The 17,107-nt window shown below is 35.3% G+C and overlaps 1 protein-coding gene across 1 annotated transcript in view; it reads left to right on the top strand.

Annotated features, from left to right (window-relative positions):
* The first annotated feature begins 5,355 nt into the window (after positions 1-5,355).
* LOC113230153 (adenylate cyclase type 2-like) overlaps positions 5,356-17,107 on the top strand; it is a 32,779-nt gene continuing 21,027 nt past the window's right edge. Inside the window, exons 1-5 of the mRNA XM_026463943.1 lie at positions 5,356-5,540; positions 12,579-12,755; positions 13,399-13,545; positions 14,082-14,247; positions 15,314-15,516. Coding sequence (XP_026319728.1) covers positions 5,538-5,540; positions 12,579-12,755; positions 13,399-13,545; positions 14,082-14,247; positions 15,314-15,516 — 696 coding nt within the window. The 5' untranslated portion in view covers positions 5,356-5,537. The remainder of the gene's footprint in view (positions 5,541-12,578; positions 12,756-13,398; positions 13,546-14,081; positions 14,248-15,313; positions 15,517-17,107) is intronic.

The following is a 17,107-nucleotide window of genomic DNA, read 5'->3' as shown; positions in this document are numbered from 1 at the left end:
TGCGGCAAGCGAAACCAATCTATCTTGGATACCATTCTAGAACTAACTTAACAGTCATTTGCGTTTTCGGTGCGTTTAGTTTGAGACCATATTGTTTACACCACGTCGAATTATATAACGGAGATCATTATTGATTTCCTCAATGGCTTCGTGCAGGTTTTTAAGTTGCCGGTGAGTGTAAATTTGTAAATCATCTGCATGCAGGTGAAAGGATGAAATAAGTCTGCGGGAAATAGGATTAATGAAGATCGAGAAGAGAAGAGGGGATAAAACGCCGCCGGTGGAACGCCAGCATTGATGTCACACCAAGAAGAAAACCTCTCCTCAATACGAACATATTGCCGACGCCCATATAGGTAACTATGAAACCAAGAGATTACCGCCAACGGTAATCTCTTGGTACAAAATTATCTCCAAAGATATGTTATGAGTGCGTAAAAGTGCAATCAAAGTGTCAAAATCATTGCTGAAATCAAGCAATGACGTTACAGTATTTATAGTACAGGGATTTCCCACTTTAAGATATTTATAGATAGGTAATTGGTGTGGTTTTCTGATACGTTATAAAAAAAGTGCTGAAACCGGGTAGCACGAAAGACCGTTTTAACCATGTTGGCCGAATTGGTACCAGATTGTTAACCTGCAAGTTACAAGTAGTTCTAGAAAATATTAAAAGATTCTGATACTCGTTTAACTCAATTCGACACATGTACGTAAAGATTTACTAATGTTGAGCACTGTAAAACATACGAAACATTTTTGTATTCACATTAAGGGTACGATTAAAACGTAAACAAATTACATTTCTGTGTACAATGGATTAATTTAAGCACACAACGATGAAATCGTAATTATTGTAGGCTTGCAACTTGCAAGCTTACGAAGTGCTTTTATGTATGTACAAAAATGTATTTTCTGACACATTTGTCATGGAATGATATGTACAGACGTACTTATAACGTATGTTTTGTAATACTCCACTTAATTGAGACAAACACGAAAATGTTCAAATTAGCAGTGAAATCATCCACTGTACCTGTTTTTGAAATCACAAACTGCGTATTACTTTTATTACAAAAAATTATTAAATAAATTGGTTTAATTATTAATACAAAGATAGATTGTATTGTATTTGTTTCCTTTTTTGGTGTACAACAAAGAATTTTTGTACTGTATTGTACCAGAGCAACGAATTTAACTCCGGGGGCACCCAGAATACCCAGATCATTTTTTTTTTCATGGGTTCGCCACTTAGAAAAAAAATCCTTCGATCCGGCCGGATTCGGAGCAGACGGCACGGTTTGAATGAAAATATTTTACCAAATACTATATAATCCTCCCGTCTCCTTTCATTTTCGTGACTACAGAAATATCAAAGTTGAATTCCGCAGAAAATTACTTACTACCATTATTATCGATTAACGTAATGTTGATTAAATCACAAAATTATAGTTCAGCTACTCGTATCTAAGTAGATACGTTGAATCCATTACTTATTTTTTCCATTTACATCATATTTTTACTTTTATACTACAAAAAAATGTATTTTGTACTGATATAAATATCAGTCAATTAAAACACAAATTTTCATTGGAAAAGTGATAATGTATAGTGGTATATAGGTCAGGACGCAGGTCCAGGGTATTATATTTTTTACTTGAATTTAGTTATCGAGTTCTTAGGTTTTCGCGATTGTTACACATAGGAAATGAAACTATTTTTCCGGATTTAAATCGCGTATATTTGTTTCTTCAAACAAACCGACGTTTCGGGCCCTTTACAGGTCCCATGGTCACGGTTGACTCAGTCAACCGTTGAATTTAGTTATCAATAGTGATTTTAGGAAATTTCGTTTAGTTTGTGTACATTTTGTTATAGAAGTTCTCTCATATAATACGAATAATTCAAGTGCGCATGTATCATCTGCTGGATAACAGATTAACATTATACTCTACAAAATGAGTTGGAATGCCTAATTAATAAAATAAAAGTTTAATATGAATATATGATTTAATGACTTCACTTTTCATCAAGTTTCACTGAATTTTTATGTGTTTGTGGCATTTCGCAAATGTAACATTTGCTCCAGGACGTGGTGGTTCTCTAATCTCAGAGATCGCTACAAAGATCACTGTTTGTCAAAGACCAAATAGTAGTGTAATTTGCTTGCATACGACATTTAACCCAGTATACAGTGTACAGTGTTAACAAAGGAAATGAGTTCATTTACAAAGCCAATTAGAAGCACCGCCACAATTGCTTGAGTGAGCTATTCTCACGGGTACAGTACCGCCACGTAAGAATTGACGTGTGAAGAATTAATTATTATTTTATCTATTATTCACCTCAGGAAATATTTAAGATAAGTTAATATAGGATAGAAAAGAATATTTTTATTAGTTTACTCACATTTACATAAAATAGTGGAATCACTGAGCGCTGAGCGGTGACGATGGAGACCTCGTCTGGATTTCGGAGCCGATCAATTTGCAAATGATTTTTTTAAATTGAATGTGATCTATGTGCTCTGAAAGCACAGTCCCGAATACAGGCGTATCACAGCTTAATTACGATAGAAAGAACAACAACAACAAAGGTATTGAAGCATTTTTTTCAAATTTAACTTTTTTATTGTATACATTAATGTCCTAGGGCCCCGTGTACATTAAAATGTACTTTATATTATGTGATATGATTCAGACCGAGACAATATTATGATCATGTAAACTCTTAGTGTACATCATCGTAATGAAAACATCGCATTCAAATTTAACGCTATATAATAATAACATATGATCATAGGGTATCTGATAAAATTACGTGTTTCATACAAAACTGACAGCACAGTTAAAACGTGTAATTAATTATATTTAGTACATTGTAATGTACATTGGCCCTTTTGCGCTTTTCCCTTTGTAGTTTGCTGAGTCTTGAGAAGTTGATATAAGCGTTATTTAATATTCGTTATAATGACAACATGATAAAAGGGTTGTCAAGGAGAAATGGAGCATTTAAAATATTATAAACAACAAAACAAATTAGAGCGATGCCACACGGGCGTCACGTCAGCGTTGCGTCGTCGTACCGCAACACCCCTCCCCGCTTTAATTCCCGCCCCTTGTCCAATGGGTGCGCGTTCCGTCACCGCGCGCTATTTCAACGCACTATGTCGTTCTAATTTACATGTACTACAACAATTGCGTCAACGCAACGCCAACGCAGCGCCCGTGAGGTATCTCCCTTAGCGACAATCCTACAACGGCGTATATCACGCCGTGAGTATGAGGTTATCAATTGTTGCTTGTGCAATAAGCCTTCAAAATAGATGCTTATAGAAATGCTGCAATGGCGCGATTGCGGCGCGGCGGCCTCGCGTTTGTAGCGCTTAAGTAATTTTTAGTTCACTATTTGTGACGGTGGCACTGCAACTGCGTTTCTAAATCTTGTATGAAAATTAGTAGTGGCGTCAATGTAGCGTTTCTATAAGCGTCTAACTTGAAAGCGTAAGGACGCTTTCACCACGAGCCGTGGCGCTCCTAGCGAATTCGCTTGATGCTACAAGCGTCAGCGTCGAGCGTCAATTACAAATATATGATTACTCTATACCACTTACCTCGTGTAAATTTTGGGAAAGATTACAGAAACTTTTCTCCCGACCAAATCCCATGCTAGCTCGATGGGATAAGCAAGCAACTCTAACAACGTGACATCGTACTCGTAGTACACATTCATCACCAGCCTTTCAGTGTATACTTGAACATGATATCTTGACCCAGCCAGCCAGCCAGCCAGCCAGCTTTCGCTAACGGATTACCATGGATTGCACAAGTTCGTCGCAGTATTGTTCCGTATTCAAATTGTCTTGTATCCGAATGAGATCTGTTCTGACACTTAGGCAAATTCCATTTTACATCAAGAACTGCCTTGGTATGGATGATTACTGTGAGTCAACTTATGCGACCAGAAACTCGCCAAACACAAACTAAACTCGTACAGTGCAAATGTGACGTCATCTCACGGATCTCCGTTGCGTGAAAATGAACTTCATGCAATCTTCTCCCAGCTGTTTTTTAACTAATAAGAATTTGGTACTGGGACTACTGGGACTAGGTATCTACAGCTCGACAACTGGTAGAAGGACTGCGTTCTACCAGTTGTCGAGCTGTACCTAATAGGAGGTTGTCACCTTGCAATAATATTTAGAAAGTGAACTTGTCACTAGGTAGTGACCCTGTATCTTTCCCGGTCGGTTACATACTCCCGTGGCCCTGTAGCGTGCCCATAATCGACAAATTACGCTTGGATGCGAGTTAACAGCGGCCGTAATATCACGCTGATTGCCCCCAGATTCTAACGTTCCCACAACCCTAAGCATCTTGTCCTGCCTTAAATGACGATGTGACATGCTCAAAATCACAAATATTACCAAAAATACTGTAAATTCGTACCCTTAATAACAATAAAACATAAAGCTACGTGATCATACATCAAAAGTGTTTTATTCACATGAAAATCGTGGAAATAATACTACGGCAGTGATTGTATCAATACTGCACTAGGTTCTTACGATATGGGGTCCTTCAGACGAGGCGTGAAGAGGCATCTTGTAGGCATGCAGAGTGGAGGTGGCTAGTACGGTGATTGTACACTGTCCATTTAACATCTGGTGGAGCGGAGTCATCTGCCTGTCAAGTATAAAAAAAGAAAGGGTCCTTCACGTTTGGATTCCATTTATCATTTTAATCAGGTGGAATGGAGTCATTTGCATGAATAAAAAACTAACGAATAAAAGTAAACCTATATTATGAAACAAATGATGCATATGATGTCAAATTTTATAACTCCCGCGTTTGAGTATAAAAAGCTATCGTCTGATTTCGTTCGTAGAACCTTGAAACCTCGCTCCTGAAAAGTTATCATTTTACAGGTGTGGCCTTATTATATCACGAGTGCGAATTGTTTAACACACAAAAAAATGCAAAAAAACCGTTCGGCCACGGAAGGCAATTAAACCCAACATTATCAATTCCCGTTACTCCCAGAGCAAAATACATTTATCTTTTATTATTAAGTCATTTCAATGTAGTATGTTATTAGCAAATTTCTGAAAACTGATTGAACCGAGGTATAATTCCATTATCTATATTATCGATTAGCGTGGCGTTTATGACTACAGTAATTTTCTAGTCCAGTCGATACTGAATATCGATAAGATTAAGACAAGAAATATTCTTCATTAAACGTTGTTTATGTGACATTTGTAATTGTGTTCTAGCTTTAACGGAATCTGTGTATCGAAAAATAGTTTTTAAATTTGTGTTTTAAATGTTACATTATTGAGCATCCGATGAAAATTTGTCAAGAATGTTTATTTATGTAATACTTGTGTAATGAAAATCTAGGATCTGGCAGAATGGCTCAGACACCTTAACCTGAACAACACGTCTTAAGAGGACGAAAATTTAGTTACTAACTAGTGCAATTTTATGGTCATTACAATAATTATTCCGGAGTGTTGTCCAGATTGAAATCGCATCATGGTGAGTTCCTTATTGTGTGTAACTTGTTAAATGATACTTATGTTTAACCATCATCTATTGGGAATTTCCCACGAACGAATACTTGTGTTGTTATCTCTTACACTTGAAGCATGCAACTTCAATAACGACCTTCAAGGTTAATACAAAAAACAATGTACTATCTCATTAATAATTAATCTATGTATGTACGATAATACAAGTGGTAGTTACGACAAAGTTTTATTGCTTGAATTTCAAAAGCCGATAATATCGAATAAAACGTTTCAAATTATAATATATATAATGACTTATAATTACGTGTAAAATGACTGTGAATTGTACCGCCAAGTAGCAATGTGAGCATTCCGGTTCCGGCACACGGGATTTGTCAACTTAGGATGAAGGTGAAAGAGCAGTGCCTCTCAACTATAGAATTTAAAGCTCTGAGTAGCATTGCAATTGTTATGGGTAGGCGTGTCGCTTACCACCATGTACACGACTTTTTCATCCCGTCTCGATAGATCAGTTGTCGACCGATTTCTTTTCAGTTTTATTCACAACACTTGAATCGAACATCAAACTGTCGTATACCGAACCGAAATGACGTCACACTCGTACGATTACTCTAACTTCTTTACTTCGACCGGCAAATACTACAAATGTTATTCAGAACACTGTTATTGAATAAAAGTTACCGAACGTCCTGTTGTTTACAAAGCAAGAATGTAATATGTAAATCTCTTATTATTTTAAATAAAGTCTGAATTTTGTTTAATTTTATTAGGTTATTTTAATGCAAGAATAATGCATTCCTATATTTTAGGTCTTTAAAGTCTTAAAAATGTATATAAAACGATTTTCATTTTTCTTATAACCTATTTCACCGACTAACTCCATTAACGCCGTTGGGTAACGATATCGTATCCGAATCCAAGTCGAATAACTCGAAATGTTCTGAATGGCTCGAAAGATTCAATTAAAATATCGAAGAGTGCTAAATCGCTGTCCTGGGTCCTTACCATGAACTCTTATTACGATTCAGTTTAGGACCTAAAATGGATTGTTGTGAGACAGCGCTACATGAAGTGTATATCACCATCCCGCTTTTTGTCGTTACAAACCTATACTGAACTGTAATAAAAGATTATGGTAAGGCCCCTGGTCCGCTTTGAGCTTGGTTTAGAGGCATTAGTCAATCGAAGGATACACAAGTCTAGCCATAAAAATCAAACGGGTGGTATTACGTCTAGTAACCACTCGGAAATATGAAAATGATAGACGTGTATTTTAGTTTGTTATATTTCTAACCATAACTACAAGTTCCAGATGTCAGTCATAAAATAAATATTTATTTTACTTCCATTTGTTCGATCGACTTGAAATTGTTATTTTTTTGTGATACAAAATGACGGATAAACAAGTCTCAAACTCAAAACTCAAACTCAAAATAATCTTTATTTCATAGGTAAGCATTATTACACTTGAAATCGTCACAATGGTTAAACTCTACCGCTCATTCGTAAGGCAGATTCCCCTGAGAAGAATGAGCAAGAAACTCTAGGGGTTGCTCTTTGTAAATAGCATTTACAATATTTTTTTTTTTTTATTTGAAACATCAGAGATCGAGACTACCTCCATGAGCTAAACGGGTTACTACCACGGATTTTTGTCATCCAAGTACGCAGAAGTTGTATAATAACCTTTAGTATAAAGTTTTTGTTTCACTATAGTTTTAAACCTCGAGAAAGGCAAATTTTGTATATCAACTGGAATCTTGTTATAGAAGCGTATACATTGCCCCTTAAATGATTTTTTGACTTTGTGAAGACGACTATCAAGAAAAGCTAGTTTATTTCTATTCCTCGTATTAATGTTATGTCTGTCACTATTTTTCATAAATAAATTACTATTCCTTTTAACATAAATTACATTTTCATAAATGTACTGTGAGGCTAGTGTAAGAATGTTAATTTCCTTAAACTTATCTCTCAAAGATACTTTGGGGCCCAGATTGTAAATTGCCCTAACTGCACGTTTCTGCAGGACAAAGATTCTATTGATATCGGCGGCATTACCCCAAAGCAAAATGCCGTATGTCATTAGACTGTGAAAGTAACTGAAGTAAACCAATCTAGCGGTTTCGACGTCTGAAAGTTTCCTTATTTTTTTAATCGCGTACACTGCAGAGCCGAGCCGTTTTGATAACTTACTTATATGGGGACCCCATTGCAATTTAGCATCTAACGTTATACCTAGAAATACAACTGTATCCACAAGATTCAATTTTTCATTTCTAACTACAATGTTTGTAACCGTCTCTCTAACATTGGGTAATGTAAATTTCACACAATTTGTTTTTTTCTCATTAAGAAGTAGGTTATTAACAGCAAACCAATCAATTACTTTAGATATAGCATTGTTCACATCGTCATAGGAACATTGGTGCCTTTTAACTTTAGTCTTGTGCCTAGTGTTAAACGACACGCCTGCACTTAGCAGTTGCAGTGGCACTCAGAGCTTTATATCGCAAAGATCTGAGGGACACTGCCACTGCGCCTGTCACATTGAGACATACATATAAGTTAACAAGTCTCATGTGCCTGTAATTTCACCAAACCAAAATCCGATGATAAAATAACATGAGTAACTTTGATCTGAGCTGGACAGTCTGAAGACTACCCAATTCTTCAGCTACTTGCAGTAGAATTACTGCTTGAGCTCTTTTTTGCTTTTGTTTTATCACACACATAGTTCCGCACTAGAGAAATCTCAAATTACACCCACAACCACAAATTACACCCAAACTCATGAGATAAATAAGAAATTAAAAGTATTTCTTTTTTTTTCTTTTTTTATTTATAAATTTTATTTTATTTATTTATTTATTTTTATTCATGAGAAAAATAAATATAGTCCATGCAAATATTTCTATCGGTCAGGCAATTGAACAAAGAACCTCTGCGTGGCAGTCCAGTATGGTAACCTTTAGGCCACGAAGGCAGTTAAATTGGTTTCAACGAGTTGTTAACTAACGGTAGTTTTATTGACTTTTTGGCGTAAACACTTTTGTGTTTTTTTCTTAATTTTGATGCAAGAGTTATTAATAAGTAATAATATGCATGGTAGCGTGGGGAGAGGTAGACCTCGGCGAACATATCTCAATCAGATTGAGGATGCCCTTAATAAAGGCCGAGTTAAAAGTACCAAGAATAAACAGGCATGTTTGAAGAGATTGATGGAAGTGGAAGAGCCGAAGGAAGTTTTGCAAGTGGAGGTCCATAGTCTCTTTCTACCCCCTTGGGGGACAGGCGTCATGACATGTATGTAAGTAATAAGTATTAAAATCATCATCATCGCCTACAGCGTGACTTCACCCACTGTTGGGTATATGTATGTCTTGGTTTGTGCCTCCACAACTATCTCGCGCTAGTATCAACCATCTAAGGCCTGCGACTTTGGAGATATCGTATACCCATGTAGTTGGTTTTTTCTCTCCATCCCCTTATTTATTTTCTTTTGCAGTGTTGTAGTAATCCTATGTTTATTTATTTACTATTTATTATTTATTTTCCTACTTAAGTATATTTTAAGTACAGCTTATTATTATACATATATTAATATCTACATGCACATACAAAAATACATTCTTATAATGAATGTATTTTTTTTATTAATGCCTAGTGTATTTATTTATAACACTTCCTTTAGAAGATATTCTTTGGTTGCATCCCCCTATCCAGCTATTAAACTGCTATCCTAAAGTTTCTTGGAAGAAATTGCTACTTATGCACATTAGCATCCCCTGTTATACTTACGTTACTGTTTTTTGTGTTGTCATTGTAATTTTTTAATGTGCAATAAAGAATATTTCATTCACTCATTCATCCAAGATGTCTAACGTTCTTATAACTGATTTTGTAACCACCATTCGCATGTACACGTATTTAGTTGTAATTGGGTACATTATATTGTCTATTTATTCAGTGTAATGTTTCATTCTGTTGCATTGTCAAAAAATGAATAAATATTTCATCGTTTAAATTTAATAAAGAAAGAACACTTTAAAATAGGGAAACAAATAGACATAATAAGATTATTGACTTACAACCTAAACATTAGATCAATAAATTCTGTTATTGATAGTGAAAAATTAAATTTCTGTAGTCTGTTTATTTCTGTTACACATTGTATATAAACAAAATATAAACTGTTAAAATTCCTAATGAAGATCACCATAACCTACGTACCTACGTATCACTCATAATAGAAGGTACATTGCAAGTAACATCTCCCAAAATGCGTACTACCTTGGTTCTCTCAACATCAGAACCATGAGCTTACGGGGTCGATATGTAGTGTAAATTATTAAATAATTCGACGTCACCTCGAATCGATATAAAGGAGCAAAGGCTTTTGTACATTTTTTTATTATACTATAATGGTCTATTACATTCCTATTATAAACCCCTTATTTTTTCACGCTAAAAAAGAAATCTATTTTAATGTAACCATATATTTCTCCAGGGAAAATATAAATTACACACGAATAAAATAACACACTTCTAAAACATTACAATTTCAATTTGACATAAATAAAAATAAAAATAAAATAAAACGCAGATTAGTTATTTTCATCGTTTCTGTCATATATCTTTTGCAAATAAATCCATTACGTGCAGGTTCATTCAAGTTTTCACTGTTTTTATTTTTCGTGTAAAGTTGATATTTTGTTAATTCGAGCTTGTTCAGTGTGGCAGTCGAATTTTATGTGGAAAGTAATGTAATGTAGAGCGCCTCGCGCTCTTCTGGCATTCTAAAATAGAAGTCTATCCGAAAAACATCTGATTCGTGTGAAAACGTACTAGCGTCTAGCGTGCAAAACCGAGGAATCGTATACTAGTGCAATGTTGACACATAACTATTAGAAAGTTTTAAAATTTTCTATATCCAATAGAAAGCTCGGTGCCTTATGCACAATAAAATTAAGTACATTTTGAGTACAGCCATGTAAAACGTGTAAAAGTTAGCTGTTCTCATTTGGGCCACCATTCTAGATAAGCAGCGATATATTTTGAATTAAGGTACAGTACGTCTACCATGAGTTTATATTTATAGTTGTAGCTGTACTTCGTTTTGTTAGAATTAGTGAGGTATTTCTTAGGACAGGGAACAATGAGCCACGCAGTAGCAAGTCAATCTATAATTCAATGATTGTATGAATCTCCCACCACCATCATTTACAGAAATACATATACTTGTACAATAATAACTATACATCTACCTCCACTACAATTAGAAAAACGTAATCAAAGAATCAGTGATCGTGAACATTTTCTTCACACAACAAGTTACAGTAAAAGAAGTCATCGTGAGAATTGATGATATCTACATTTGCAAATGACACGACAACATGTTATAATACAATTTTTTAAAAGATCCGTTCAGTATCTCTGTTTGTTTAAGTTTTTTATAGTGCAAGACACGAAAGTTAAACATGTAAAGAATAGACCTTTTGATTTAATACTAAGTTAATACTAAGAGGTAAAAATAACTTAATATATTTAATGATTACATAAAGGTATGGTTGAAAATTGTGTTTTACGGTATTTATTAAATTTTCTGCTTACAAAATGACCTTATGTCTAATGCAAAAAAAACGAAGTATAGTGCTCGCATAAAATACTTGACTTTTTTTTATAGTAAAAAGCGACCTGGTACAAGAAGAAGTAAAATTTTGTATACAAACGTCTTAGGTCGAGGTTTTCTTTTGGCGTATGGTTATTAGCTCCTAATAAAAATTGAGTTATGTAGGATTCGTAATAAATATAAATTTGAATTTAAGCTGCAAAGTTCATATTCAAACTATATTAACCTTTAAACCTCCTTACATATGGTGTACTCTACTTACATAAGACATAAACATGACACAATGGCAGAAATCAATGGACGTCAAGATCCCTGTTGCTATTGTCTATTAAAACGTATAGTGCAAGTAACATAGTGTGAATGACGTTAATCAGTGATTAATATAATTCACACTATGTGATAGACGGGCTATTAAACTTTATTTCTTATATCCTAGCGTTTAAATCGATTTGTTTATCTATAAACGGTTTTGGTGACACTAAGCTTTGAAATTTTATTACACCTTTGGAATATTCCTTTTGTTTTTGATGCGAGACTTATAAGTAAAGCGTGACGACCTTGGTGAGTGCGCTAGATGCAGAGGTACTGGTTTCGATTACCGGTATTATAAATTTGGAAAATTATTTTATTAATTTAGTGCTGATCGGAGTGTTTGCTTTAGTGCCTCGGATTTATTTCGTTAGTTACTTAATACAGGGAAATCCCAACTTTACGATCTATGTAACCAAAGTTGTTGCCAGGTACATTAAGAAATAAGTATCGTTACATATAACTATTGACTGGCGATACATTAAATGGAGTTAAAATAATTATGCTGTTCTTAATACTCGTGCCTTACTTTTGGGTTGTTTTTGAGGTTTGATGACGGACGGCCGCAGCAGAAAAGCCTGTAGCATTTATTTATTTATTTATTTATTTATTTAGTTGTCTTACAAATTATTAGTAGCAGTAGAGCTCCTTGTGAAAGAGTTCGTCCAGGGTAGAGTACCACTGGCAGTAGCCACTTTACCTATTTATGCCGCCAAGCAGTAATAACAGCATTAATGTGTTCCGGTTTTGAAGGGTAAGGGTGCTGGTGAAATTACAGGCGCATGGGACTTGTCAACTTACGTCTCAGGGTGTCGAGCGCAGTGGCAGTGCCCCTTAGATCTTTGCAATTTAAGCTCTGAGTGGCACTGTAACTGTTATAGACAAACATGTAGCTTACCATCAGGCTCACGACTTTTTCGTCCCGTCCCTTGATGTTATAAAAAAAATTGTGAGTTTGTATTATATTCACTTTTCAACGAGTAAATTTATTAATCCTTAGATTGTGTAGGTGGCTCTACAATTATTAGATATTAGTGCTAAAAGATCCCTTATATACTTATCACAATTCTGTCACTTCGATTAATAAATGAAAATAATTAAAAGGGGGAACTATACCGGACTGCGGGCACAGTAGTTCACCAAGCTGGAGCAGTAGAATTTTGGGCTAGATACTCTATGAACGCCAGACGAAGAACCAGTGTTCAATCGTCGCTGCATAAGATCTTTGCTGAGGAAACCGAGCGCACAGTTGGCAACCAGTGGAATTGTAAATATTTAAGGGTGAGTCTTTGTTGTATCGTTTTTATTTGCTTCTATAGTTTTTTTAGTGACATTGTTTCTACGATGTTACTGCAATCAACTAGTTTATTTGTCAAAATTTACAAAGTCGACGCCAAAACATAAAAAGCTTATTGAACTAAACAACATGGTCCCACATTATTGCAGATTGAAATTTTTATTCTGTATATTATATGTATTTATAGGATATTGCATCGATGCATTCGCGCGTTTGTATCGTCAGGTATCTAGATCCACCCAGTGTACTATTGTAACCTTTTTAATGTAGTTTTTAATAAGGCATGTAACACATTGGTGTCATAGTCGGTCTATTTTATTTTTATTGAATATCAGATTTTTTACTACCATTATATTTCGTGGATAGCCATATTGAGGCAACAAACGCTGGTCCAAGTTCAATCGGTTCGAAGGATTTTTTCTTTGTATTTGATCAATCTTTGTGTCAACTATAATAACAAACTAGTGGAGAATTTTCACAAAAAAATACATGAATATCAAGGTAGTCAAAACATCACGAAATTGAATAAAAAAAATAAAATATGATTCAAACACTGCAGTCAGATCTTTTAGAGCCCTTCCTGGATTTGAAGTTGCCGATTATTTATTATTCATTATTGTTTTCCAGAGACAATTTTACCAAAAGGATTTAGAAGAATTATACAGAAGGTACGATGACCAGTTAAGAGAGAAATTCATTCACATCTTCATATCTTTGCTGATTGTCTTCTCAACAATTCACATTATTCTAGTTATAGCTAGCACAATTTCTGCGGTATGTTAATTCGTTATATTTTTTTATCTTTCACCTACGTTACGTACTTCATAAAAATACTTATTAACCCGTTCATGGACAATACTTAAACAGCACCGAATATAAAAATATCACTTTTTTTCTTTGTCATGTAGTTTTTATATTGATTCAATACAAAATGTTCAATATAAATCATTGAAATTTGTCATCTACGCTGTTGATAATTTTCTATTGAGAAGCAGTAGGCGGCAATTACACAGAAGCACTTGAAAATCGCACTGTAAATCCCGTAGTTGGTTTTTTGAGATCCATATTGCGAAACGGGATACCCCGTAATAATATTCTGATATTTAATTCTATGTTAAACGCTGTTATTGTTCATGGACGGGCTAAATAACATTTGGTATCGTTAATTTTATAACTGCAGAATTAAATAATAAAAAATATGGATAGACTTATTTTTTAGTTGTTTACCTTCTATTTTATATTAAAATATGAATAATAAATACAAAAATGTTAGCGGTATATAAAAAAAATTATAATTCATGTAATTTCAGGAAGTCCAATGGCATTCGATGTATTTATCAATGGGCATGTACGTTTTACGAATAGCAATGGTATTATTATTTCTTGGTAAATGTATCTATGGTCCCTTGAAACATAAATATTCATTGATGCCGATTTTTGTTACTTTCATTGTAACAATCGGACTAGTTGTAACTGGTAAGTGGCTATTTTAAACTAATTTAGACATTGACTTACAATTATATGGACGTCGGTCCGCGCTAAAAAGTGTCCGAACTTATAGGGCGTTAAAATCGTATACAGAGCGTCATTCACGCTTTAGTCTTCGTTTGTGCGACTGACAGCAAAGCAAGCAAAATTAGACAGTACTGTGATGACATTACAATTTAAATTCAACGTTTTAACTTTTTCATATTCCTTTACATGTCACTACGTTTAAATAGGTTGACTTGGGACATTTTTTTTGTGGTTTTTGTATTAGACCCGTCGTCCATTTATTTGTAAGTCAATGAGTTTAGAGCTAAGATTTCACATACACACAGTCATTGTTCTGTCATTGCCGATAAACTGAATTTCGATAGTTTCTACTACTCCTGTATCTGTAACGGCGCGTCTTACAGACCTACAAGGGTCCGTAACGCATTTAGTACCGATAGCGTCCTATAGACCCAGCTACGGTAGCCCACAGCATACACAGCGCATAGGTGAAAGGAACATTATTTTTGTAATTTTAGATGTTGGGAAGTATGTAAAATTAATAGTAGTAAAAAGTACCCTTACTTACCCTTAATTAATGAGAAATTTTTCTTGTCTCTCGGAGGATGGATGCGTGACGGTTAATGGATGTTTATAAGAGTCGCCTCAAATTGCCGCAGTCAGGCACCGCGATGCGCTGCGTAATTTTGCTATTTTATTATCTTGCAATGTATATACCTTTCCACCGAAAACATGTTCTATATATAATATATTGCATTTTTCAAAGCCCGGCGCCGCAAACTGCATTTGCTTATTAATTTTTCGTTAAAAAAAATAATGGAACCTTATAATAAATAAGATAAAGTTTATGTCGCTCATTTTAATGCATTGCTCGATTACAATAACGACAGATTCTTATTCTTTACTCTTACTACAAGAAAAAAACATTTGTATTGTCTATTCATTATCGTTATATGTATACGTCGTCTTCTACAAATTACAGGTCCCTCTTAAATAAATTTTGGCAGTAGTAATACAATTGCCTTAAAAATATTTCAATCTTTTCCAGACATAGTAATCACCATATATAGTGCAACAGAAGGCATATCTGTAAGACCTGCGTACTCGGTAATGACACATCTTTCAATATACATCTTTCTGCCTATGAGGAGCAATTTTCTAGCCATAATTCTTGGGATCGCTGCAAGCACAGTATATATTATAATATTTGCCCTTTTCACGTATATTGATTACCCGATAATAGGTGCTATGGTAAGTACAAAAAGTCGAAGATTGCACCAATACATGTACTTATAACTACTGTTTTTTCATGTCACAAATGTCTTAATCACTATTTGACTGGCACCTTGGCAAACCTCTTCTTAGGCTTCTTACATTGCAGCGGAACGAAATGGAATGGAAACGTCAATTTCGCCATCGCTGCGCGAGAAGGGCTGCTAGAACGCTCGAGCATTCCAGCGACCGCGCCTTGAGGCTGTAGTATTTCGTCGACGTTTAACGTCACACTGCGCCTGCCCGCGTCACTTCCCGCGGATTCGTCAGCCGTCGCCAACGGCAGCTACGGAATTCTCGCGAATGCGTGAGTATTCTCGAGCACGCGCGAGAATTCCGCGAAACATGCGCGACGTGATTTTTGGCTCGTATCTAGTTTATACGTTACACAATTGACCACAAAGTTGATTACGCTATGTACAATATCGTTGCAAAAATTCGCTTCCATTCCGTTCCGCCGCAATATAAATTGTGCCAACAGTACGCCGAGAGCCACGTACTTTAGCTCAGTCCGCCATTTTCATGTGTGTTCCACCATTTTCGTAGGTCGTGTCAATTATCTCGAGCAAAACCTCGAAAATCGTGGAAAAATGCCGTATTTTAAATTTTTATATAAAAAATATCATTATTGCACTCCTAAGTAGCAAACTTAGGAGTGCAATAATGATATTTTTTTCTTTCTTTTTTTATAACATCAAGTGACAGGTCGAACAAGTCGTGCGCCTGATAGTAAGCTATGTAGCTTACTACTGTACTCAGAGCTTTAAATTGCAAAGATCTGGGGGCACTACCACTGCACCCGTCAACCTGAGACATAAATTGACTGTGCCAGTAATTTCACCAGCACCCATACCCTTCAAAACCGGAATACAGTAATACTGACATTACGGCTTGGCGGCAGAAATAGGTAAGATGGCAGTACTACGTACGTACTACTAGTTAAACGATCTCTTTCACAAGGAGCTATTAAAAATGATAGTCGCACCTGTATGTCCATGTCCATGGTATTTACAGGTATTGCGAGCCCCACCTACGGTGGGTATAGGGCTTTATCAAAAAAACTATTTAAATTGGTCCTGGTCAGGGTATTCTGGGTATTGCCTTCAGAATTATCGTTACTCTGGTACTCATAGTACAGGAAATTCCCTAGTTTGAGACCAGAAATTTGAAGTGATTGTCTGGCATTGTTTCCCTAAATGCATCTCTTTTTGGCATAGCTTCCAATAAAAAAGAATCTAACAGAGAGACGGTCGAGATACAACAACGCTATGAGTTGTATAAGTAAATAAGATATTATTTCCACTACATCGGGAAGTATGCCTTACATTTTGAACAATTGTGAAATCTAGTCCCCGTATACTGCCTACGTAAGGTGAGGCTTCGCCCTCCGCTAGACCTCGGCCTACGGCCTCGACAATTATGACTATGAAATTATGAAAAAAATTCTCTTTAATGGCGGCCATGTTGATAAATGGCAAAAAGTAAATTTTGGCTGCAAATTATTATTAAACACCCATAGAGAACCCCTCATGGCGATTTTCAGTAGAATTAGAGCAAAATTTTATCAACC

The sequence above is a fragment of the Hyposmocoma kahamanoa genome, unplaced genomic scaffold, assembly GCF_003589595.1.
Source record: "Hyposmocoma kahamanoa isolate Upper Pololo Valley unplaced genomic scaffold, ASM358959v1 63, whole genome shotgun sequence".
NCBI classification, from domain to species: Eukaryota; Metazoa; Arthropoda; class Insecta; order Lepidoptera; family Cosmopterigidae; genus Hyposmocoma; species Hyposmocoma kahamanoa.
The sequence above is the reverse complement of the archived record's forward strand: the minus strand, read 5'-3'. Positions and strand labels throughout refer to the sequence as shown.